The 25,001-nt window shown below is 40.3% G+C and overlaps 3 protein-coding genes across 4 annotated transcripts; 1 reads left to right on the top strand and 2 right to left on the bottom strand.

Annotated features, from left to right (window-relative positions):
• Nucleotides 1–711: 711 nt before the first annotated feature.
• Nucleotides 712–7,338, bottom strand: tspan34b (tetraspanin 34b). Its single transcript, XM_003443059.5, has 8 exons — nt 7,076–7,338; nt 5,172–5,249; nt 4,532–4,747; nt 2,003–2,077; nt 1,804–1,911; nt 1,596–1,715; nt 1,404–1,496; nt 712–1,297 (listed from the first exon to the last, which is right to left on the bottom strand). The coding sequence occupies exons 2-8, from the start codon at nt 5,226–5,228 to the stop codon at nt 1,238–1,240; spliced, it is 729 nt and encodes a 242-aa protein (XP_003443107.1). The 5' UTR covers nt 5,229–5,249; nt 7,076–7,338; the 3' UTR covers nt 712–1,237.
• A 7,350-nt stretch (nt 7,339–14,688) lies between these two features.
• znf653 (zinc finger protein 653) lies at nt 14,689–22,297 on the bottom strand. Of its 2 annotated transcripts, none has more exons than XM_005468536.3 (10): nt 21,963–22,297; nt 21,486–21,526; nt 19,881–20,198; nt 19,247–19,773; nt 18,983–19,160; nt 17,943–18,027; nt 17,703–17,814; nt 17,510–17,624; nt 17,327–17,426; nt 14,689–14,947 (listed from the first exon to the last, which is right to left on the bottom strand). In XM_005468536.3, exons 1-10 carry the CDS (start codon nt 22,265–22,267, stop codon nt 14,839–14,841), a joined length of 1,890 nt encoding a protein of 629 aa, XP_005468593.1. In that variant the 5' UTR covers nt 22,268–22,297; the 3' UTR covers nt 14,689–14,838. The 2 variants fall into 2 exon arrangements, with proteins under 2 accessions (XP_005468593.1, XP_003443200.2); XM_003443152.4 differs by having other exon boundaries at nt 14,689–17,113.
• A 3-nt stretch (nt 22,298–22,300) lies between these two features.
• On the top strand, nt 22,301–24,932 carry swsap1 (SWIM-type zinc finger 7 associated protein 1). The gene is made up of 2 exons (XM_003443153.5): nt 22,301–22,879; nt 24,033–24,932. The coding sequence occupies exons 1-2, from the start codon at nt 22,610–22,612 to the stop codon at nt 24,591–24,593; spliced, it is 831 nt and encodes a 276-aa protein (XP_003443201.1). The 5' UTR covers nt 22,301–22,609; the 3' UTR covers nt 24,594–24,932.
• The last annotated feature ends 69 nt before the right edge of the window (nt 24,933–25,001 follow it).

The raw sequence follows: 25,001 nt of genomic DNA on the forward strand, positions 1-25,001 counted from the left end.
CAAAGCAAACCTTGAAGCAGAAGATCTCGCCGGGTGCCCCTCATGTCAGCTAAGAAAAGAAACCTGAGGCTACAATTTGTGCAGGCTCACCAAAATTGGACAAAACAAGACTGGAAAAATATCGCCTTGTCTGATGAGTCTCCATTTGTGGTATTGGGTCAGAGCAAGGTGTAACTAATATAATGGCCGTTAAGTGTATTTATTACATGGTGAAAATCATTGGAGGCAAATTGTCTCAGACAAGTCATTTAACCCTTGTCCTGTACTTTTATTAACCAGCAAATTCCAAAGATCAACTGTTCACTCAGCATCAGGAAGTTTCTGTCCAGACTCTAAGTGTCCAATGAAGCCAGAGTCCAAATTTATACACAACTAAACCAGGATGAGAAACTTCATTTCTGCTAACAGTTTCTATGTAGGTAATTCATGCTGCCTGAGTCAAACAAAGAAGCCTTCTCCTCAAATTAAAGCTTCCATTTGCTCCAGGTTATAAATGAACATGTAGAATTTCACATTTGAGCTCATGTTTACTGTCTTAATGGTTTCAGATAAGTTAAACTCTGTAGTAAAAAGTAAAAGGTAACCTCTATATGACAAATGTGTTTTCTTGTGTAATAAAGTGTAATAAATAATAAATTAGTCACTTCTTACCTGCCCTTACCATCAGAGCTTCTCTAAAATGGCACAAATGTTTGTAGCCAGTTCAAAAACTCCCAGAAATGTGGACTTTATTTAAGAATCAGTCACTTTTAGACCATATAAACATATCATGTATCAACTTTGGTGCTATTTTACAAGCTGAATTGTGCAAAACAAAAACAAACAAACAAACAAAACCCCCGCTCCTTTTATAGCAGTCCTTTCAGTGTCCAATATTGACGACAGGTTATGTTTCATTATCACAATGAATACATTAATCACTGAATTCCTCATTAACGGACCATAATAAATAATCACTGGTCAAATACACAGTGTGTGTGTGTGTGTGTGTGTGTGTGTGTGTATACAGTGTGCTTAGCTGATTAAGTAGATAGCATACTTACATACATAGATGTTTACATGGATAAAATACATTCGTTAATTGCCTCTATTAGCGAGATTTAAATGTAGCAAAAATAGATTTGTTACGTTAAATTATTAATCGGATTGCACAAGACTTTTATTACAGGAAGTGATAAAAGAAGTAGAAAGATTCCAGTGATTTAAGGGATTCCTCTGAGGTCTTTGTCATTTCTAGTTAGACACTTTCAGATTTTATCCTGCAGTAAAGGATCATCGAGACAGCCATGGCACATAACTGAGGGAATAAAATTTCAAAAATAAGGTAAGAAAAGGTGCTAAGGGAGAAAAATGAAACATCCATTCACCATATAGTTCATCTTAATATAACGGTGGTGTCATACCTCCAGAGCTGCAATCCCGAGCGCCACTCCCACAATAGCAGCGGTGTTATCGTCAATCAGCTTCCGGATCTTTGGGAAGCAACCAGTGATTGTCTAAAGAAAATATGTAGTAGGTGTAGATTAAAGAAATATCATAATTAAAAAGACATTTTGAATTATTTTATTTTTTGTACTACTTTGAATTTTCCTTACCCCATTAGTGCATGCGCTTCCAGAGTTCAAACAGCACTGTGGTGGAAATGTATTGTTGTGGCTTTTATAGTAAGGAGACCCCTCGAAGTCTAATGAGTTGTAGAATCCACAACATTTAAACTAGTGTAGACAGAAAAAGTGTGCACGTTACCAAAAGCGTTGGTGAAAACAGAAGTCATTGACTTCATTGGTTAGCAGATTTTTGTACCGTGCTCATTGTCGAATTCCACAGTCCTGTGACGTCAGTATTGTTCCCATAGTCCTGCTTGATGTTCTTCACTGCTGCCTGGCCAACCTTGTTAAACAGCTCCTCAGCCTAACATAGACACATGAAGCAAATTTTGCATTCAAATAGTCATGATAATGCAGCTACTAAGATTATCTCTGTAAGTTCTTTAGAGACTTACCAGCGGTCTGAATACCAAAATAACCACTGCTCCTGCTACCTCTGCTATGAAGATCAGCAAGACTATGATAAAAAACTGTTGAGGAGATAAGAATATCCATTATTGGAATGGGTTTGTTTAAAGTGTAGCTTAAAAAAATAAAATAAAAAAATTGCTTGAGAGAGTATTTTCAGTAATAATTTTAACCTTTCATTTTCACAAAGTATCAATAAATTATCTTTCTTGCATAAACAATTACAAACAAACATGGAGATATAGTCAGCAACTGGCTAGCTTAGCAAAAATAATGTCTTTATAGTGTTGGTGTGGGAGCTCAGAAGGTGGAACATGAAGCCAAAGCTGAAGTGCGAAAACCAATTAAGTTCTTTCCCCTGTCACGGACTTCCAAAAATGTTTGTTCTTCATTTTGGTGATTAAATAATACAGCTATTCATCTTGTTACTTATGCTTTGATCCATTCGAGGTGGAAAGTCAGGAATCATGAGTTTGCTGTTGAAACGATCAGAAAGTCCGACTTCCTACTCTGACGGTCAGAGCAGCCACACCAACACTAGCTTCACAATCCAAGATAGCAGAAGTGGGTGTAAGCAGAAAAACTTGTAATCTGTCCTGCCACTGTTGTGTATTTTTCTTGGTAAATTAGCCATACACAGAGCACGGACCAAGCTTTATCTGTTAACCTGCTGCAGCTGTGTTTTTAGTACGAAGATTAAAGGCAATGGATTGTACTCCAGGTCAAGCTAGTGTTGGATAAATGGCGCTACATATTCTACTTTAAAAATCAGACACTCCACTATTACTGGATTGACTGTACTTGTTACTTGCTATAGCTGGGAGTAACATGTGGCCTAAGTAGCAGGTACCAGGCATCTGTGTTTGTCTGTTTCTCCTTTTAAAGTTAAATCATTGCTCTCTAGTGCCTTTGTCCACAGACTAGAATAAAGTTTTGCAACCTGTTGTTTACATGTTGTTTACTGACACTGGGGAACAGTGTCGCAAACATCCAGCCTGTGGGCAACCGTAGCTTGAGTTGTTGGTCCCTGGAGAACCGTGGACCGTAGAGAAAAGCTGATTTCAGTTTGTGTACAGGAGGAGGAAAATGATGGTCTGCATTGTTGATATGGACATTACTTTTATTCTTATTGCACAAGGACAAGAGTGCAATGGTAAAGTGCAAACTGCATCCAGGACAGAAACAACCACATTATGCTGATAACACAACTTCAGGTCTTTGCAATCATCTACATGGACAACACGCTAATGCAAAGCTAGCCAAGAACCCTGAGTGATGTTAAAGTGTAGCACTTGCTGACCCTAGCCCAGCAGCCAGACCCTGAACTTCAGCAGGTAATAAACAGATGAACAGTCAGGCTCCAGCCTCTGTTTCTACCTGTTTATGTTTCTAAAGTGGAATCACTGTGGTGATCGCTTTGAAGTCTCTTTGGGCTGGTCTTCATCTTTGCTTTGTGTTGTTGGCTTTGTGTTTATAATACTAAAAGAAAGATCCTACATGTGTCTTCATAAGGATAGGGATTTGTGTTATTAGCAGAACTGAAGCCTAAGGCTTACATTGTTAACTGGTAATTATGTACAATCCAAGTCATTTTATAGACCAACAATGAAGTAATGCAACGAGTAATTACTTTCTCTGGCAAGTTAATAAATAAAGTACTTCATTACTTCTAAGAAAACTAATGAGCAATGTGTGATTCGTTACTTTTTTTTAGTAACACTACCAAAACTGCACTGCGTAGGCTCTGTGTAGGGAAATACATTTGCTAAAGGTCATAACTGCTGTGCCAAAAATTCTCTGTTAGAGTTTATAGATGTGGCTTGCTAACCAAGCTTGATAGCAATAAATGACAACATAGTTCCTTAACCTTTATATCCTAACCTCTGTATTGTCACTCAAACTCAAACTCAAAAAACCCCCCCCAAAAAACAGCTGTAAATTTAAGGTTTCAAATTATGGAACCTAAAACTATTGCTAGCACTGTTCCATTTTTATATACAGTCTATGGTCCACTGGTACACATTTTTTACTGTTTTGCAGAAAACCTAACTGCACTTTCATGTTTATGATTTGCTGGCATACTTACGCTGCTGTGTGCTCTACATATAAAACAGTCTAAACAAAGTTAGGAAAATGTTGAATAAAATACCCTTTTTGCACTAGATTACTTACTGTAACTTCATATGCACCTCTAATGACTTTAGATTTACAAAACACACATAATCATAAAGAGAACTTGAAATGGTGTGACTATGTAAGAGCGACAAATTTTCCTCGAATGACACTGAAAGATGGAACCGAAACCGGGCTGGTGAGTTCTTTCACTTATTTGTTGGCTATATGCATTTTACACAATAAATTATTACATTTGTACTAGATAAATGACTTGTGTACTGTACTTGTGTAAAATAAAAATTACTGCCCTATTGATCTTCAAGGGCTCTACAATCAAGAATGTGCACCAAAATGTCAAAGTATTTATTTAAGTCTCTGTAAAATAGCAGGCAACAACCTACCAGCAGTAGCATACACTTGCTCTCCTTCATGGCTCCACAGCAGCCTAGAAAGCCGATGATGACCAGCAGGATCCCTACTGCAATCAACAGGTAGCCCACATTGAGCACCTGACTTAGCTCTGTTGGCATGTTGTCAATTTTCCCGAGAAAGTTAAGGACGGAACCGCTATCCACCTTCACCCAGATCCCAACACCCAAGATGGCAACACCTGCCAGCTGAAGAAAAGACACGTGGAGGGTGGAGAAGTTAAAAGAGCACGTCACAGACAGTTAGTTTTTTTGTCATGGGTGACTGCTACCATGCTTTTGTCTGTGAAGACTTAGGCAGAGAGGGTTTTGTCTTGAGAATGTCTTGTAGAAAATGCATTTTTACTCTAATAACTTTAAATACATAAGTGCAATAGTGAATGTTTTGAAAATATTTGTAATGTGCAATTTACAGTTTACAACTCTTGTTGGTGGTGTAAAAATAACTAGTGACTCAGTGTGACTACAGAATTAGCATGTGACCTTATCTCTATTTGTATTTGTATGCTTTTGTACAACATTCAGACTACACAGCACTGCTGAGTCACACTAAAGAAAAATGTAAGTAACTGTCAGCGTCCTTCAAACTTAAACAATGAGAGTCTTTACTTACAAAGATGATGCCGTTGAACGCAAACATCATGAATTTGAGGAATTGAAAGCATCCCATTTTTGCTGCTGATATTTCTACCTACAGTGAGACGAAGAAAGAGACACATTTGTCAACATTGGTCTGGTTTAATTTCACTAAGAGCACTTATTTTTTACCTGCATGAATGTATTTTTCTGTAAAGAGCATTAATCATCCTGCTCACCTGTTGTCTCGGGTTTCACTACTTCCTTGAAGAAGCAAATTAGCCAATGAATTACCAGAGCTGCCTCCTCTGTGAGCAGGGAGGGCACAGGGTGGGGTAGCCTCAAACGCTTGTCACCTTTTAGCCTTTGCGAGCTTAATAGCTTATCTTAAACACTTGAACCTGTCATTTACACTATGAGGTCACTCACGGTGCACATGTGACCTATTGGGGAACTTGAGTGAGCGCTTTTGGTTTAGCAGTAATGGGAGAAGAGAGGTGACGATAGAGGAAGTAAATCTCACTCTATACTGGAAAGTTTGTCACCACACAAAACAAAACAAAAAAGCCCGTCGGCATGCAAAGGAGGGGAGGAACCAAATTCGGGAGATGAACACTACTGATAAGCAAATGTTTCCTCTGTGTGGACTTTTTCCATCTCACCATTGAAACGGAAAACACTGCACTTGCTATGTCCTTTTATAATATTTTTAAATGTTAAGAATAAAGAGGGTATAGATCCTAGTAAAGACACCAGTGTGTGTATTTGCATGTTCAGCGAACTCTGTCGCCAGCCAGCACACCATCCCCTAAACATGCTGTGGGGGTGAGTTGGTGTTTGAGTTTAGGCTGAACTTAGGTATAGTGTAACAACCCTTTCGCTACCTCGAGCAGACTCTGCACAAGGCTCTTTACTCCAATGCATCATCCATCAAACTCAGGCACACAGATGACAGCATGCTGTCGCTGAGTCTTCTCCTACCACCCTCTGTTTTGAGTCACTTAAAGATTGTCACTTACAAATGTGTGTGTGCGTCCATGTGTGTGTGTTCCCAGAATGGGAACAGCGCTCTTTGTGTGGTGTTAGGAAACAAGACAAGTTGTTAACAACTATGATTGAGCAGAATCCGCCTGTGTACAGCAGCAGGCTGTCTTCCTGGAATTTGGATATTCCCTGTGCCCTCGTCTCTGCATCACCTCTCTTGGAAAATTTAAACCACAGCAGCCTTTATAGTTCTTTTCATTCCCTATCAGCTTACACCAAACATCTATTCATCCAAACATATCACATTAACCAACAACAGGAAGTAGTTTCTCTATTAATTTAGCTCTGCTGCTCTGTTACAGTAAAGCTGGTTGTCATCAAGTTAATCATACATTCAGATGCCAGGATACTGCTCCAAGCATAATGACTTGTTGCCTTGACTCCCCCAAACTTCAGCTTGTTCACTCCTTTAAGCTCTTCCTGCTTCCTTAAGGTCAGTGATTGCACTCTGACACTGAGGAGTGGGCCTGGTGATGTATTAATGAGCCCAAGTCACAGGATAATCTCAAAATGCCTCAGCGATTACTGTAAAAGGACCTAACGGCGTACTGACTGGAAGTAGCAGTCTTGTCTGGAGGTGAGATATTTTACACTTTATGCGTTAAACGGAGACAGTTTAGAGGTTTCATTTTAAAACACAAACATAACGCATCATGAAACCTCTAAACTGTCTCCAACTCGACAACCACCATCAAAGAAAACACAGATGGAAAAATCTCAAAGGATGCCATTGAACAGAATAATTGCAGGCAGGTCTCAGGAAACAAAGGATCATTGTTGGGTGGATCTCTCCCTGTGCGGACACAGTTCTCAAACAAAACAGCCAGACTTACACGCTCACAAGAAGCAGCCTCATAGAACAGTTAAACAGCAACGAATCCAAGTGAAGCGGCCTACCTTTTCTCAAGTGTTATCCGAGGACGTTCTCCGGCTCCTGCCTTCACTGCTGTGATTCAGACTGCTGCTGTGGGAGCACACCGTGAGGTGACAGGAGCACAGGGGTTTGTTGTTTTGCTGTCTTCACAAAAATGACCCACACTGTGAAACGTACGTCTCGCTGCTGTGGCTGTGGCGCTGTGTTATGTGTAAACAACTTGCGAGAGACTTTTTCAGCATTCTGCTCTTATTTTAGAGCTGTTGGCTGATTATAAGTAGAGTGAAGGGAGGGGAGGGCAGAGGGTGGGTGTGACCAACGCAGCTGAGTAATAGCACATCACCATGGATCTAGCTTTGTAGCTCCCAAGGGAGGGAGGGAGGAGGAAAATGAGGGAGGGATAAAGATCACCTGTGTCACCTGTGCATGGCCACAGCAACCATTCAACATTTGCTCTGTTTCAAGGTGTTAATTTGAGCACAGCATGTAAATATGGCATAATTATGTGACCAGTTGTAAGAATTTGCAATAACCACAGGCTGATCTTAAAGTTACTGAAAACTGTAAATAATTTTTTTTTCTCTACACAAAAGAAAATGTCTAATGTGGTTTCAGATGTATCTATATGCATCTCTCTGAGAGTTTAACTTCAACATTATATAAGTAATACATTGTAAACAATGAAAAACACAAGCAAATAAGCTCATCCCTGAAAAGGTCATGGACCAAAGGAAGCGAGGCCCCATGGTACACTTTACAGGCGTGTGCTTTCGAGAAAATATGAAACCAAATGGAAAGAAAAAGGTGGTATGCAAATCTAAAATTATCCTTTCCACGGCTGGTTCTGGCTCATTTCCAATCACTGAACTCAGCTTATCAAGTAGGACAGGTCATATGTGTATTCTCGATCCAGGAATTTTACTCAAGGATAAGTCAATATCCAGCCTAACCCTGAAATCCTTGAAAAAGCTTTGCAAATGACCTGTACCTCCTTGCAGTCGGGACGTACAGCACATCATATCACAGAATCAGAACCAGTGAAAGTTGCTATTGAGCTTCAGACAATAATCTTTTTTATTTTCCTGTCAGATCTTAATGCAGGTTGGAGGACCACTGATGATGTTTTATTCCACACAGGAATGTGTCATTGGGATTAAGGGAAGTGCCCTACACTGGTTTAGGGCATATTTCTCTGAATGATCGTAATTTAGTTGTGTAAAGAATATCTTTAGCTTTAAAGTTCCTCACACTTCTCTGTAAGTCACAGCGCTCACCCATTACTTAGATGGCTATCATAATGTTCTAACTTGGAATCAAGAGGCAGGTGGGATATATCACATGCTGTGAACCCAGAGACTGTGGTCTGTGTCTGAATTCACCTCCTGTTTATTACCTCCGCAGAGGAGGTCATGTAGCGTGTGTGTGTTTTTGTGTGTCTGTCATTCTGCCAGCTGCAAAATTTGCTTTACATTCACCAAAGTCTTTAAGGTTAACTCAATGATTTATGAGTAAAAAAAAGCCTTATCACTAATATTATTCTGAAAAGTGTTGTGTGTACTGTAAACATATAGAAAGAGTTTAGATAAGGGTCACGTGGTACGCCCGCCCAGGATAGCAGCTTAAGTCGGAGCAGAGCTCGTATTCCTCCCAAACTCTCGTAAAAAATAAGTTAAGGTCCATAGATTTTTTCTATTTTGGTCTAGGTCCTGCAATTGCAGTGGAATGAGTTAGAAAAGTCATTATTTCACACGTACCTGGCGAAGTGGCAAAGCCAACAATTCTTAGGCTACTTTGTTATCCAGAATAGCTGAGTCACTAGATGGAGCTGACATTAGGGGTTTATCCAAAGATAACGTGGCTGCTGAGTTGACTTCCATAAGATCTATTCTGGAGCAGATAGTTCATGACATGAATGCGGTGAAAGGTGGAATTGAGTCTCTTAATGAAACTGAATAGAATCTCCCGCTTGGAGGAAAAGATGGAGTAAAGATGATTATTTCCCCAAAGCTCCAGTATAATCTGTTTAAGTTACCTATAATGTTTCCACACAACCTGTTAAAGCTTTATAATACAATTGTGGAAGGGTACGTGTGGGCAGGCAAAAAGCCATCTTTTAATTGGTCCACAGTACATGCTGTCAAAGATAGTGGTGGATTAGCATTATCCAAGATGGACTGGTACCATTATACGTTTTCTCTCTCCCAATTAGCTAAGATAAACAACTCTCCTGAGTGAAAGCTGTGTTGGGTAGTGACTGAGGAAAGCCTAGTGACTCCCACACTTTTTTTCACTCAGAGGGGAAGACCAGTACTGGCTTTTATACAAGAGACTTGGTTTAGAGCTCACCAGTTCATTAAAACCAGTCCTCATCTTTACCTCTAGAGCCTCTATTTGGCATAATAAGAAATTATTAATTGGTAAGAAACCGTTCATGTGGGATGCGTGGGCTAGTGCAGGAATTAAGTTGGGGGATTTATTTGGTAACCAAAGAATCAAAGCGTCTAAATTCTGTGGGATCTTCAGAGAGGCACGATCACCCGTCTAGAGCAGCGGTCCCCAACCCCCGGGCCTCGGACCAGTACCGGTCCGTGAGTCGTTTGGTACTGGGCCGCGAGAGTTGAGGCTCAGGTGTGAAATGTATGGTTTTCAGGGTTTTTATCGGTTTTCAGCGTTATTTTGTTATCGTTTTTATCGTTAACTCGGTTTTCCTGGGTCTTTTCACGTGTGTTATGAATAAATCTTCTTTATTTCGGTACTGGTACTAGTTTTATTTTGTTGTATTTATCCGCGACACCTTAAAGGCCGGTCCGTGAAAATATTGTCGGGCATAAACCGGTCCGTGAGGCAAAAAAGGTTGGGGACCGCTGGTCTAGAGGGGCTGAAGCTGGGCTGGCAGAGAGATTTGGGACTCCAGATTTCAGAGGATAGTTGGAAGAAGCTGGTTGCATGTTGGTATGGTTGCTCACGCGAAAAGCAATCACAGCTTATCCAGTACAAATTACTCCACAGAAGCTATTGGACCCCTAGCAAACTATTCAGACTGAATTTAGTTGACAAAGACACCTGCTGGGACTTGAGTTCATATGCTGTATGCATGTGAAAAAAATGTCCACATGTATGATGGGATCATTAACCTTTTGAAAGGTCTTTTTCAACTTGATTTCTCGAAGTCTCCAGCTTTGTGTGTCCTGAGTCTGTTAGCAGATAGCATTAATCTATCTGGAAGACAGAAGCTGTGGGTGCGTCTGGCCGCCATAACAGGGTGCAGGATAATACTGAGACACTTGAAGTCATCTAACTCTTGCTGCATTAAGGGAAATGGACTGAACCAAAATGAACAAGTAACTTACAGAGTTAAGGGGAGAGAAGATATCTTTAATCAGGTCTGGGGTCCCTTCTTGCACTACATAGAGGATACGTCTGTTTAGACGGATGTTGTGATATGTGTTTTGTATTGGATGTAAATGTTTAGTATACCCAGAGGTCAAGCTAAGTTTATAGGCACTCTGTTTTTACTTTTTTTTGTTTAAATTTTTGTTTGTGATTTTGTTTTCGCGTTTGTGTATGGTGATAACTATTCCTGTAGTCCATGTTTTTTTATGTTCTGCTGTCAGACCAAAACATGAATAAAAAAAAGAAAAAAGTAAGGGTTTAGATAGAATTTATTTAGAATTTAGATCATGTCACATCTGACCTTGGACCTTTTCTCAAAGGCCAGTAGATTAATCTGACGGTTAGTGACAGCAATACTACATAAAGCTTTGTAAAACTATGTTTAGCACTGCCATCGTTTGCATTGACAGTATATAGACAAATAGAGAGTGACATATAGGGATTATAAATATGATATTCCTTTGACCTCTGACCTCTTCTTCAAGGTCAAATGTTCAGAGAATGTCTTTTTTATATTTAAAACTTTGCTTCGCATTCTGCCACCTTTGTTTGTATTGGCAAGACTTTGGAAATGATACTACTATATGGGATGTCTAAATATCCCACTATGTAGTTGGCATCCAAACATCATGCCACACATTTGACCTCTAACTTCACGTCTTCCTTTCTTTCACGTTGGCGTTAGAAAAAATGCGTTAAAGAAGAGAAGTAAGAGAAACAGAATGAGCTGCTAATATTATAATGCAGTATAATATTATATAGTAAACTCAAGTTATTCATACCCAGTTAATTATAAATTAGAACCTAGTATGATCCATTACCTACTCCTGTATAAACATCTGTCATGTTACCCGTATCTGATTTTTGCTGCACTACAAACTTCCTACACTTAAAAGAAACAAAGAAAAAACAAAATGAATATATACAAAATACTAAATGATTCCCATAAAAGTAAATACTGCCCGGACTGTGGAGCTGCCATGGTGTGTTCTCAGAGGCCTTCTTGATTTTATTCATGTTCAGGATAAAAATGTTCAGTTCTAAGGTTTTTACATACCAGGGTATAATAGCAACACAACACATTACATTGAAGTGTCATTATTTATTTAACAAAAATGAGCTAAAATGCAGTAGCAGTGTGTGGAAAAACTAAGCACACCCTTACAGCTTCCATAGGAATTAAAAGGGTAAGTAGCGACCGGGTGCTGATAATCAAATGCAGTCGCTTAAGTGTGAGCACCTCTATAAAAGCAGGAGTTCTGGCAGTTTGCTGCTCTGTAGCTTTCACATGTGTGTTAACACAATATCGTAATCTTCCAAACATCAGACCGTGCAATGCTCAGACAACCTGTAAAAAAAAAAAAAAAGCCAAAAAACAAGAGTTATCTCTCAGATTCTACAGGCCTCAGTTTGCATGTTAAATGTTAAAGCTGATGACAGTATAATTAGGATCAGAGTGAAAAGGTGTGACTTGTTTAGAAAACGAACGAACACGGTTTAGGTTTGCAAAGCTGCATCTGAACAAATCACCAGACTATCCTTTGGACTGACGAGACCAAAGTGGAGATGGCTGGCGATAATGCACAGCGCCATATTTGGAGAAAACCAAACAGCATATCAGCTCAAACACCTCATTACACACTGCTCAGTTATTGCTGCTGAAGGTGATTCTACAAGCTATTGAATCATAAAATATACTTTCCCCACTCTGCTGCTGGATTAGGTTTTGTTAAATAAAGAATAACACACATGCTGTTGTTCATCTGAGGTTGTATTTACCTCATTTTAAGACCTGGTAAGGTCAAGATAATTTATTACGTCTTGAATTGTACACAAACTTTAGAATCGACAAAGGGTTTAACTTGCTTTAACCCGAACTCTTTCATGATTGCATTTTTAATTTCTCTTTGCTATTTGGGCTGATTGGGACCTGATGAATGTAAAAACAAAGAATTATCTTTTTACCTGATTTTGCGCTACAAGGGCCAAATATCCACATATGAGAACATTTGTTTTAAATTTCGATAGAACAGTGGCAGTATAATGTCCTCGTGGATATCAGGCCCTTGTAGAGCAAAATGTATTATTGTGGTCAAGACAACGCAAAATGTGATGTCCACATATGTGGACGCCAGGTCCTAGGAGGTTAAAGGTTAAGGCACCAAACCTACTCGCTTAAATTTTTGTGAACATCTCTTTTGTGTGTGTGTGTGTGGAGTATTAGTGCCACATTAAGAAAAAACATTATTTGTTGATTATTTTGGAAAAAAAGTTGAAATTTAGAGAGTCAAGTCAAAAATGTATTTAGAGAAAAGTCAAAGTACTATTTTTGAGAAAGCAGCCAAAGTGTGGAGATTACTGATGTTGTTTCAAGACAAACTGCCACGTTTGTTATGCCCTCTACAAAATGCTTTGTGTAGATGAGTTAGTGAAACAAACTGTTCAGCTGTCTTGTGATGCAACGTATATCCTCTTTACTGGATAAGCGTGTAACTATCAATAACCTTGTCACTGTCCATTACAAGCCATTTCTTTTTGTAGAAATCAACTTAAATTTGACTTTTGGTGTGATTTTGAATCCAGCTCTTAATGGGTTGATGCATGAATTAAGTAATCCATCATCAGTCAATTTCTTTTACTATACAAACTAATGACATAATGAACCAAATTTGAATACTTTCTGAATTTTAGTATTTGTTAACACTGAAATAACCATTTGCACTTCAATTAACTATCAGCTCACTAATCATTAACAGTGATTTTTATACCAAAGTAATATGAGCTTTTTCCCAATTGGAAAAACAAACAAAAGAAAAACAAAAAGATCTGTATCTTATGCTCAATTGGGAAACCCGATTCTTCCATCTGAGCAGGGCAGGCCACCTATGAAAGAGGGACAGTGCTTTTCTACTCTAATGTGAAAGAAGCTGTTTACCTTGATGACGTGGCGAGGGAGTGCCAGTTTGCACAAACATCAGAAGAGCGGCTATTCTCTTTGATATTCATCAGAACAATAGGACTGCTTCTTGACATTTAAATAGAGCTGTGTTTGTACACATACACACATCAAATCATATTCCTTCATAATTCAAATAGTAAATGGTTTTCATTACAAAATCTTTATCCCTACGTTCAGTAGTCCTACTAAGGTGTCTGTGGATGATGTGTTTGTGCTTACAGAGTGAATGGAAACTGTGCATCTGTGAGTGGGTGGTATTTTTATTTCCCTTTACAGGTGTTGCTGTTTGCCATGTCCTGTACTTGCTTTGCAAAAGTTTTGGTCTCATGAGTTTTGATTTCTGCTGCATCACCAGTTCAGGCTGGTGGTGCTGTAATGGTGCCAAGGACAGCTTCTTGGCAAATTAGCACTAACTGAGAATTGTTTAAACTTCACAGCCTAACCTAAGTATTGTTGCTGACCATGTCCATCCCTTTATGACCACTGATGGCTGCTAACACACAACATCACAAAGTTTGAATCACCTCAAACTGGTTTCTGGCACACGACGATGAGTTTCCTGTATTAAAATGACCTCCACAGTCACCAGATATCAGTCCAATAGAGCCCCTTTGGGATGTGTTGTAATGGGGACCACACCAGTACGAGCAAGGTATCAAATAAATCAGTGAGTGAGTGTATATGAAAGCATAATAGGTTTACTTTAAATAAATGGAAAGTTAGTACTCAGCAAGATGACTGCTCCTGAGACTTTGGCCTCATGTTGCTTACTTGGAAATCACACAACCTAATAAAAAAAGATCAAAGAGGGTCAAAAACCACTCACTCAAACTGTCAAAGAAAGAAGAACAGATCAAAAACACTCTAAAAATGTTGAGTTAAGGTGCAGCAGACTCGAAGGCTAAATAAATCTTTGTAGCCTATTGGATGACCTCATATTTCACTTGGAAAACCTGTCATTTCTTTCCTAAGCATCTTATCTCAGTATTTTAATGTGACCAGGAGGAATCTAATGTGCCCCAACATAAACGTTATACTGAAACCATTTTCTAATGTCCAATATTCTTCTGACTCACAGGGTCCAGATCCTGTGAAAAGATTTCATAACTAGGTGTCATCTGCATGGTTTTCATGACACTTCTTACTCCTTATGCACACCCACTCAAAAACACACACATACACAAACCCTGGCTGCATTATGTAACAGGCACAAACAGCCTGCATATTAATCATGTGTCGAATAGGTGTCATTAAGAAAAAAGAAAGAAATGGCACAAACATGAGTCATAGTGACATATTTTTTTACTAATTCACCAGTTAGCCAAAGTGACAGAAGAGAGGAAAAAGTGCATTTTCTTAAAAAAAAAAAAAAAAAAAAAAAAAAAAAAAAAAGTCACAGGACAAGAGGACAAAGGTGAATTTCCTGAGAAACTGTCACATCAATCTCACATGCTTTCCCATTGGACTCTGGGAGTTGGAAAAACTGGGGTGGTCAAATAAATACCGTCTCCTGAGCAACGCAGTTGATGGTCGCTTTGAGTGACTGAAACAGAAAAGCCTACATTTGAATCTGTACATGCAGTGTAGACAGACACAACATACAGACCACTTATGTTACCTGGATCCATCAGTTCTGTGATTCTGCCCATAAAAAGCAAATCACTCCTCTCTGCAAACGTGCCAAAACCACTCTCTTCAATTTGAATTTAGTTTTGGCGAATAAGCAGGAAGCCAAATGTAGCAAGTAGAAGGGTTGTGAATTAACTTTGTCAGGATGGATAAAAATTTGAATTTTACTGCACTGATGGAGAGCAAACAATAGTTGCTGTGTTTGAGGAGGCCATTTCCAACTAATCAGATAGCTCAGGACTTTATACTCTAACTTGTAAAGACAAAGTAAGCTGAAAATGGTTGTTTGGTTTCCAGGTCACAGGCAGAAATACAGTTCTCTTAACAGTTATGACTCTTAGGTCAGTCTAGTGACTCCATGGTGTAGTGGCTAGCACATTCATCTTATGTGCAAAAGATCACCAAATCAACTCCAGGAGGAGACACAATCCCAGCCTCAGTACTGCTCCCAAGGCAAGATATATGCTAGAGCTGCACCAACCTCACATAATATCTGTGCTAAATTAAAACTTGCAGATTCATCTACTTGGAAAATAACAAGGGAGCTGAAAGTACTTTCTTAGTCATCTTCACACAAAAAGTCCATTTTACCAGAGGTCCTATAGCGGAGCGCAGATGTAAGTTGTCAGAATGAGACTTCCGGGGATCAATACAAACGTAGCAATGGTGCTTCGGAAAAGGACTGAATTTGAGTTTAGCTATATTTAAATCAGCTGACGATTTTGCTTTTTAATGAGCAGAGCCAAGAAACCAGTGAAGTATTTTTGTCCCAGCAACCCAAATTTTCCTTTTTCATAAAGCTTATAAACTAGGGCTCGTCACAGTGAACCATCCCTTAGTTAAGCTGTGATAAACCTAAGCTCCTGGGGGCTTCCCATGATGCACTATTTTGATCTTTTAGCTCTATACCATTAGTGTCTTTTGTCCTGTTTCCCTCCGCTCACCCACAACCAGTTAAAGCTGGCCGCCCCTCTCTAAGCCTGATTCTGCTGGAGGTTTCTTCCTGTTAAAGTGAGTTTTTCCTTCCCACTTTTGCTAAGTGCTTGCTTATATGTGATTGTTGGACTTTATATCGTCTTTACCACATAAAGCACCTTGAGGTGACAGCTTTTGGGATTTAGCATTATATAAATGACACTGAACTGAATTGTTTAAGGAAACAGAAATCTTCATGGTTACACATTAATGAACTGATCATACTAAAGTAAAAAAAATACATTTTTTTTGTATGTTTTCAATATGCCCTTTACGTAACTGCAGGACACTTTCCAGAGCCTACAAAAACATGTATTACTACATGACTGTCTGCCCACGCCAGAGGAAACAAATATGGCTGCTGAAGAAAATTAGCCGAATCTCAGATCTAGCAGCATCCTGAATTGGTTCCCACAGAGTGGGGAAATACTACACGGTGTGTGGGCTGGTCATGATTGTGACCGGTTCTTTTACTTAATCTTTAACCCCAAATAAAAATGAACATGTAACAAAGCACAACTAGCTCAACAGTTACTAGCAAGCTAGTTAACAAGCCTTGCTAATGTTTACAGCTATGTTTAATCACTTCTTCTTTTTTAATATTGGAAATTGTCCTGAAAAACAAAACAAAAGCAGAAAACATACCAAATTAATTCTGACTGATTTTGCTAAGTCTGGTAAGTGAACAGTTGCTTGAAATATTTAGGGATCACTCTTTACCAAATGAGGAAATTAGCCTCTGACACAGCATGCGTCCTGCACAGCTGTTAGTCCGAATCGCTCCTGCCTTCATCCTCAGCCTGTAAGAACACGGCTGATGTTCATCGCTTTGGATGTGCAAGGCAATACAGACGCGGCAAAGTCTCTCTCTTCACTGGAAGACTTCCTTTGGCCTCAGAGGTGTCCAGCCAGTAATGCTTGTGCACCTCAGGTTGCCTGCTTGTCTGGGTGGCTCTTTAACTTGTGGAATTTGACACTGTCCAGCTTCTCGAACCTCTTGTCACAGAACTCACAGGTGAAGTTGTAGTGGGCCTCTGGAGTGTGTTTCTTCATGTGCCAGTTCAGGGATGCACGCTGGCGACACTGGTAGCCACAGATTTCACATCTGACAGATGATGACGATGACGTGGGTGACAAGATGTACGTGAGAATGTTAATATTTGGGGCCATGTAATAAATTTAGCTCCCAGAGAGACCAGTGACTCAACAATTGCTCCACATTTTAATTCCAATATAAAGCAACAGTGATCTGAACTTCTGAGGGTTTAATTACTAAAAAGAGTAACAATAGGATCTGTTTGAAGCATTAGTGACTTACTGGAGTGGTGTTTCTCCTGTGTGGGTCCGCCTGTGAACCTCCAGGTGATTTTTGCGTTTAAATGACTTTCCACAAGTCTCACAGATAAAATCTCTAACGCCTGTAGGAATATTCATGTTTACATTTGGGAGTATATGCAGAAGACATGCAGGCAATAAACCGGGGCGTCTTTTGTGAACTCACCTGAATGGATGATCATGTGGCGATGCAGATGGTTCGACAGGTAGAATTTTTTTCCACAGCCAGGGTGGGGGCAAACTTTTGTCCTTCCTTTCCTGTGAACTAGGTTCACGTGATTCTACAGAGAGCAAACATTTAGATCTCGTGTGCGGAAACAGAAAAAGCTCAAATGCAGAGCGCGACTAAATAACTTTACCTGAAAGCTGCTGATTGCTACATAGACTTGACTGCAGCCCTCGTACGGACAGTGGAACATCTTAAGCATCCCATCAGCCTCGATCACCGGGCCTCGTCTGCTTCTCTTTGACCTGGCATTGCAAAAAGGGGCACAGTGGACTGAGCGGCACACTAAGGAGACCAACTTAGAACAGTGACCTGATGACATTAGCATTCTCTATTTGCTTTTAAGATTATGTTGAGTGCGTGAGTCTCAAACCTGCTCAGACTCCTCTGCAGCTGTCTGTCACTGCCCAGCTCCAAAGTGTCAACACTGGGCTGCAGCAGTTGTTTGTCAGTCAAACCTGCAGGGAAACAACAGGTAAATTATTTTAGAGAAAACATAAAGACTCCCATTAGTCAAATCTGAGAGCTGCGAAGAAAATTCAAATCATTTAAGTTAATATCCAAAGTGTAAAGAAAACAAAATGCAAATTAGTGCACATTACACTCAGCTACTCTTTCTTGGTATTAGGTGTTGGCTGGATTTAGTCACAAGCTATCAGACTGGTGCTGCGTGTTGCAGGAGAGCAAAAATGGATTCACACAGATAATCTAGAACTTCCTGTTTTACAAAGTTTATGCCCACTGCGAGCAGTGACGCTAAAATGCATGTGATATAGATATATATATGCTTATATAACTTGAATTGACACATCTCAGTAGCACGAACATATCACAACATCCAAGTTCTGTGTTTTATTCACATGGAAATCAATGGATGGGATGTTTACATGAAACGGGTATGATTCAAATCTATGTAAATATACTTCTCCTGAGTTTGCTGATGGTAAATAAACCCAAAACAAAAAGAGGCACTTTATTGCATGTCCAGTGATGTCAGTTATGGACATGCGACAGTCTCTCACAGAGTCAGCCTGCAGACTTAGTGAAGCCGATTACTGTAAGCATCTTTTAAAAGTGGAAATAATTCCCAGAATGTATGTGCTTCCTATTAGAGCCTAAACTTTCACAAAATGCTCACAGTTTTCAAGATGCGCACAGTCGAATATTTTACTGTTAATTTCTGTGTTTTTATTAGGAGCTTACAACAACTTCAAAACTTCTTCAGAGCTTTTATGCTCATTTTTTAGCAACAAATGTTACATTTTAGACATAAAACATCAGATAATTTTAATGACGCTTTAGTTATTACAATAAGACCGAACACTTTGAGTATCAAATGATCATCAAAAGATTCAGAGATATAGGAACATTTCATGTGAAAGTCCAGGAATTTCGAGTTCCAAAGTAGCGCACCTGTCATGGAGTCCTCATCCTCTGCTGTTCTGATTTTCGAGTCAGCCGTGCACACCTGGTTGTAGGTGACGCCCCCGATGACGGTGCAGGTGACTTCCTCCACATTTCCTCCTCCCATGTTGAGTTGGATTCCCTCGGATGCCAGGGCTTCGTAGCTGGGGCCAGTGATGATAATTAACTAGGAATGATGGGAATTGTAGTTTATGAAAAAGAGTAACACACTCCTCCTGCAGTCTTATCTCTGTGAGATACTCGTTTACCTACCTGTGAGCCCTCCAAAGCCGTCCTCTGGTCAGGAATCTCACAGCCGGTCACCACCGTTTGCAGAGTCTGAGGCTCAAACAGTTCGCTCTGCTCTTGGACTTGCATGGTTGGTGGGACTGACAGTTCTGTCTGAGCACCCAGGCGCACTGAGCCACTCAGGCTCTGCGACAGCACCAGGTCCTCATCAGACTTGTCAAGTTCATCAGCTAAGGATGCTGTCATAACGCACTCATAATCGTGCGTAACAGTCCTGACTTCCTCTTCTCTGAGGCGTTCCTCTTCCCCTCCATCCTTAGCTTGCCTCAGATCTTCAGTCTCCTCCTCTTCCTCTGTGGGGACGGAGTGAAAAGCCGCTGTGAGGGAGCCTTGCTGTCGCACCATCTCCACTTCCCACATAGGCTGTCCTGTCAGCGGAGCATCCTTGGAAGACGCCACTACGCTGGCCTCAGGGTTCGGAACTACAACCTCTTCTACCTGGCTTACAGTTTCCTGATGTTCCTCAGAAACATCCACATTTTCTCCCACATCTACAAAAAGAGAATGATTAATAAAAGGGCAAGTTGGTCATTAAGAAATGTAGGATTTACTAAAGTCTACAAAATGAAACAAACACTGACAGTACAATTCTACACACCTTTAAACTGTGTGTGAGCCTCCTTCCTTCTCTTCCGGCTCACTATGCTTTTTACTACAGACACATCTGTTTTGACTGCACACTCTCCATCGCTGTCCCTGTTCACTCCCTCCTCATGCTCAGAGTCACTTGCCTCCCCCAGAGGTGAGAAGAGGTATTGCACGAACGAGTGGTTGTCTTCACATTGCCAGACTGCAGAGGTGGAGAAGTTGGACTGGGTCTCTAGAGCTCTGACCTGGGGCTCGTGTGGGCAAGAGCGCGAGTGCTGCTGGTACCAACACACCAGGCTCTGGAGGCTGGACACACATTGCTTCCTGCCTGAGTGTGTATGTCGGGGTGGGCATATGAGAAGTTGATAGATGATGAATGGTAGATGAATTTTTGTTGGATAAACAGTTTATAGAATGAGATTAACCACATATCATGCAACTAAGACTCAACACATGCAGTAATAGCTTACACAAAAGTTGATTTCTCAGCGAAGAAGAATAAATGTTGAGTCAGTGTAAACATGCACTAAGCAAAAATATTTAAATTTGGTCACAGTTGGCTTCAAGGTGACCTCCTTGTGCACGTTTGCAGAACTGCTGCTTATTTTAGATCACTCCGTGGAAGTCCTGGTCTAACATAACTCTTGCACTAGATCTCCTCCACTGAGTCAAAACAGCAACGCTTCAATTACAATTTCTTTTTGGTGAAGATGATGAAGAACAATATTGCCCTAAGCAGCATGATGGCACAGGGAGTGCCAAAGTGCCACAGATCAGGATATTTATTGAAGGAATTCACATTGCAGCACCACACAAATGAGCATGCTCCTGGTTGCACTCAGGCTTTGACATGGAAGACATCTTCGAATGTTTGAAGATGTCTTCTGAGTTGCAGACTTGCCTCTAATAACTGGTGAACGTCTGATCAGTCTGACACAGATATGAATGTTTGCTCTATGCCACAAGTTTGAGGTAGATGGTAAATTTGCAGATGGAGGGTGCAAGCATGTAGAACGAGACACCCAGGGAGTGATCTAAGAATAGTAGCTGCACTGAGAGGAGAGGAGACCAGCCGAAACCTAAATAAGTTGTAGCTGTTTGACTGCTTTGATTACATTTCACATACAGTTATGTAATTAATACTATTTTTTTCATTTTTCATAACATGTTGATAATGTTGAAAACTTGATTTTAGTTATAAAACATTAGAAAATGCAGTAACATTTGCGTTCACACTTAAACAATATGAGAAACATTTCATGTATATCCGCTTTAGGATAGGGATTCGTGTTGGGATGTGGCACTGTACTCAAGTTTTATGTTGGAATAAGTAAAGAAATCCTCACACACTGCTTGAAAAATAATGAGAAATGTGTAATACAATACTCGTTTTAAGTTATAACCTCAAAACTGTTTTTCTAGATCTTTGTGAAATTTTGGATCTTTATTGTCTGTGTAATTAACTTGATGCAAGCACTTTTCTCTAGAAAACATTTAGGCAAGCTCCAGTTTGATACACCAAATAACTGAGCCGCTTTAAACGGACTTCATTCCCAACCTCAAACCCTACGTGCTTCATTTGGAAATATTTCCATGTAATAATGGCTCCACACACCTCTTTTCTGTTTTGCCGAGACTTCTGGGGTAATCTTCTTCCTGCAACACCGAAACACATCATTTGGAAAACTCAGATTAGACACAACAAATAAACAGTACTTATCTAAAGTTGAACTATTGTGCTTTTGCTTGCTTTTTATCATACTGTTACAATGGTGGGTACTCGTATTAAACATGATGTTACAAATGGCAACATTTAGTTCAAACCTTCTGTTTGCTATAGGCAGCAAATTGGAAAAGAGTTGGCTTAAGGGGAGGGGGAGTGAGAATGAACAGAGGGACTGAAACAGGGCATAAACAAGGATTATTTTTGAACAGTGAATTATGAAAATATACCCTCGTAGGGGCCAGTGATAACAATAAGTGCCCTTTAAGATGAAAACTAGCACAAATGTGAAGAGCAATGTCTGACTGAAGAAAACAGCCAGTCAATATACCACTCTGGTTAGATAACGTGTCTGCAGCACATTCCTACCCGCAGTATTTCCGCTGGTATTTTTCTCCATAAGTGGAGTTGAGTAGGATGAGATGTTCTGCCAGCCCGGCGTCGCTCAGACCGGTCCGCCTGCGGAGATCACTCCACAGCTTGTGCGACTCTCCGAGGTACACCCTCCTGACATCGTACTTCTTTCTGGATTCAAGCCGCCTCTGCGCTCGGTCGGAGTCTGTGAGCCTGGGTCGCCCCCTACAGCGCCTCAAAACACCCTTTCCTTGCTCCCCGGCTTGGTTTGTGTCCAGGGGAGCCTCCGCTTCTGCCAGCTGATGCGCCATCTTGGCCATAACAGCTGATGCTGTGATTATCCGACATGCCGGAAGTTGTGTATGGATTCGCAGGAAACACCGATATCAACGCATTTTGAGCTCGTCTTCCTCGCGCTATAGATTCACAAACTTTGCGTTGGCAATATCTAGCATATCCTTTCAAGCTACGCGAAGACATCGGTGAAAATGCTAATAGAAATATGAACCGTGTGGACCGAGCGGAAAGGTACAATGGACACAATGCGTTGCACCCGGACCGCAGTAGCACGAACACCATCTAGACCATGTAAACAAACGCGGGAAGCTCGAGCCAGAGCATCATTTTTGGACAGTAAAGTGTTGATTGTGGGATTATAAGACATGGCTGATATTTTGACACTCGTTTTTCGGACTTTTATGTCACAATCCGGTTTAAAGAAGGACGTCAAAGTTATTACTCCGTCACCAACGACTTGCAGCACCCTGGTGGTCGGAGACCACAGCCTCAGCCGCTCCGTGCTGCTTTTGGCTTCCGTGACAGCTGCCGCGGAGATGGGCATAAAAGTGATGTTCTTCACCCAGACTCAGATCCAGAGCCTTCCAGTGTCTCTGCAGAGATGTGTTCCCAACCTGAGCCCAGAAAGTCTAAAGGTAGAGGTCGTTTTGTGTTCAAACTGTGCCCAAATTCGCAAAAGTTAAAAAAGAAAAGGGCAGGGGTCCCCAATCCCAGTCCATGAGGGCCGGTGTCCCTGCAGGTTTTAGATGTGTCCTTGATCCATCACAGCTGATTTAAATGGATAAATTACCTTCTCAACATGTCTTGAAGTTCTCCACAGGCCTGGTAATGAACTAATCATGTGATTCAGGTGTTGACCCAGGATGAGATCTAAAACCTGCAGAACACCGGCCCTCGCGGACTGGGATTGGGGACCCCTCATTTAGTCATTTAGTTGCAGATCATCCAATCCGTGAATGCTATTTACGTTTTATAATATGAACATATAAACGTTACAGACCTGTGCAGATGTTTAAAATGACATTTGAGTAGACGTAATACCCATCTTTGTTTAACTCCCGTTTTTATTGTTTTCTATTGACTTTTTTGGGTCAGGGAAACAAAGAAATATTATAAGAAATAACTGAGGTTAGGTTTAAGGTGGTTTAGGGTTGCAACACAGCAGAAAGACACCAGCCACTGCCATGGTTACAATTACTGTATGACTCAATCAAAGTACATAATAATTTAATACACATTTACAACCACGGATATGGTGCATTATGGTAACTGGTCACTGACTTGTTAATATCTATGATAAGAGAAAGTCTTTGAAAGTTTGATGGCAGTTAGAAAATTAGAAAATCACATATAATCACAAGTAATTGAACAATTGAGCATTTATTCCCCTTTATGAATATAAAGTATGATTTATCACCGCATGTCACATGGAGCTGGATAAAGCAAAAAACACTAGTATTATAACTGTGTTTTAAGCCTTTGTAGATGTTATGGATCAGGTTATGATTATAATACAACACAGGCAAAAATGCTATAATAATTTGTTGACCAATTATTAAAATGTGAAAAAAAAAATATTGCCTGAAAAGTTACCCAGCAATTAAAACAAAAATGTAATTGTAGCCCCAGATTTAAAAAGTGTTGAAGGTGTGATAAAATTAGGTGGTTAAATCAATAATCTACCATGATTGATTTAGCTTTTCATTTTTTGTGTTTATGTATTTATCATTATTATTATTGTTGTTGTTATTATTAATAATCTATTTATTTATATATTTTTTGTCAAAGAAAATCAAGTTTTGCTATCCCAGGACAGTGGAGGAACTCCTCCAGCAGGTGGCCAGCCTTCATGAGCCTACCAACACGTCCCCCACACCTCCTTCACTCATCATAGTTGACAGACTGGAAAGCTTCCTGTCTGGTCCTGGGGGCAGCAGCCAAAGTGGATTTCACCCTGAGGAGAAGTCTTGCGCTGCGCACATTGCTGCACTGCTGTGTGACACTGCTGCCTTTCTCACGCAAGTCCTGGAACAGCGGGGTTCAAGTTCAGCCCCCTGCCGCATTATTGCCTCTTTCTTGCCTGAGGTGAACGCCGGTGGGGATCCATCTGCAACCGATCCTATCCTTGATGTACTTGACCGCTATTTCCAGGTACGCTGTACTCTGGACCAGGACAGAGGCTATGAAGCTACAGCAGCTGCAGTACAGGAAGTGTGGCACGTTTACCTTTCCGGGAGAGGAATCACAGACCCTTCTTTTACTGAAGACTATAATGACAGGCCAGGTGTAGTCCAAGAGTGGAAGCTCTTCATTTTTCCTGATGGTTTAATGGAGTTTAAGTTGGTCTGAGAGAAATTTTGCGTAGAGACAGTGGTCACAGCAACATTACAGTGTCACAGGATTATCAAAAAAAGGGGGGGGAAGCTCTTCCTTTCAGATATCAGGTAAAAGGACCATAACAGTTGTAGCAGTACAATATTTAATGAGTTTGAATTTTAAATGACATGAAGGTTAATCAAACACATTAACAGTCTTTACATAGACATTTAAGGAATGTGATTGTCTTAAACTAAACAGTGGTTTTCCAACATTTTTGGCTGAGAGTGCCTTAATAACAAGACAAAATGACACAGAGCAAAAAGTCTCTAAAACACATTGTAAATTCTAATAAACACACAGTGTAATGCTTTTCTGTTTGTATGTCTTTTATCATAATTTGTGAAACTTGAGACTTCAGTAGCTGATATCAAATTGAAA

The sequence above is a fragment of the Oreochromis niloticus genome, linkage group LG4, assembly GCF_001858045.2.
Source record: "Oreochromis niloticus isolate F11D_XX linkage group LG4, O_niloticus_UMD_NMBU, whole genome shotgun sequence".
NCBI classification, from domain to species: Eukaryota; Metazoa; Chordata; class Actinopteri; order Cichliformes; family Cichlidae; genus Oreochromis; species Oreochromis niloticus.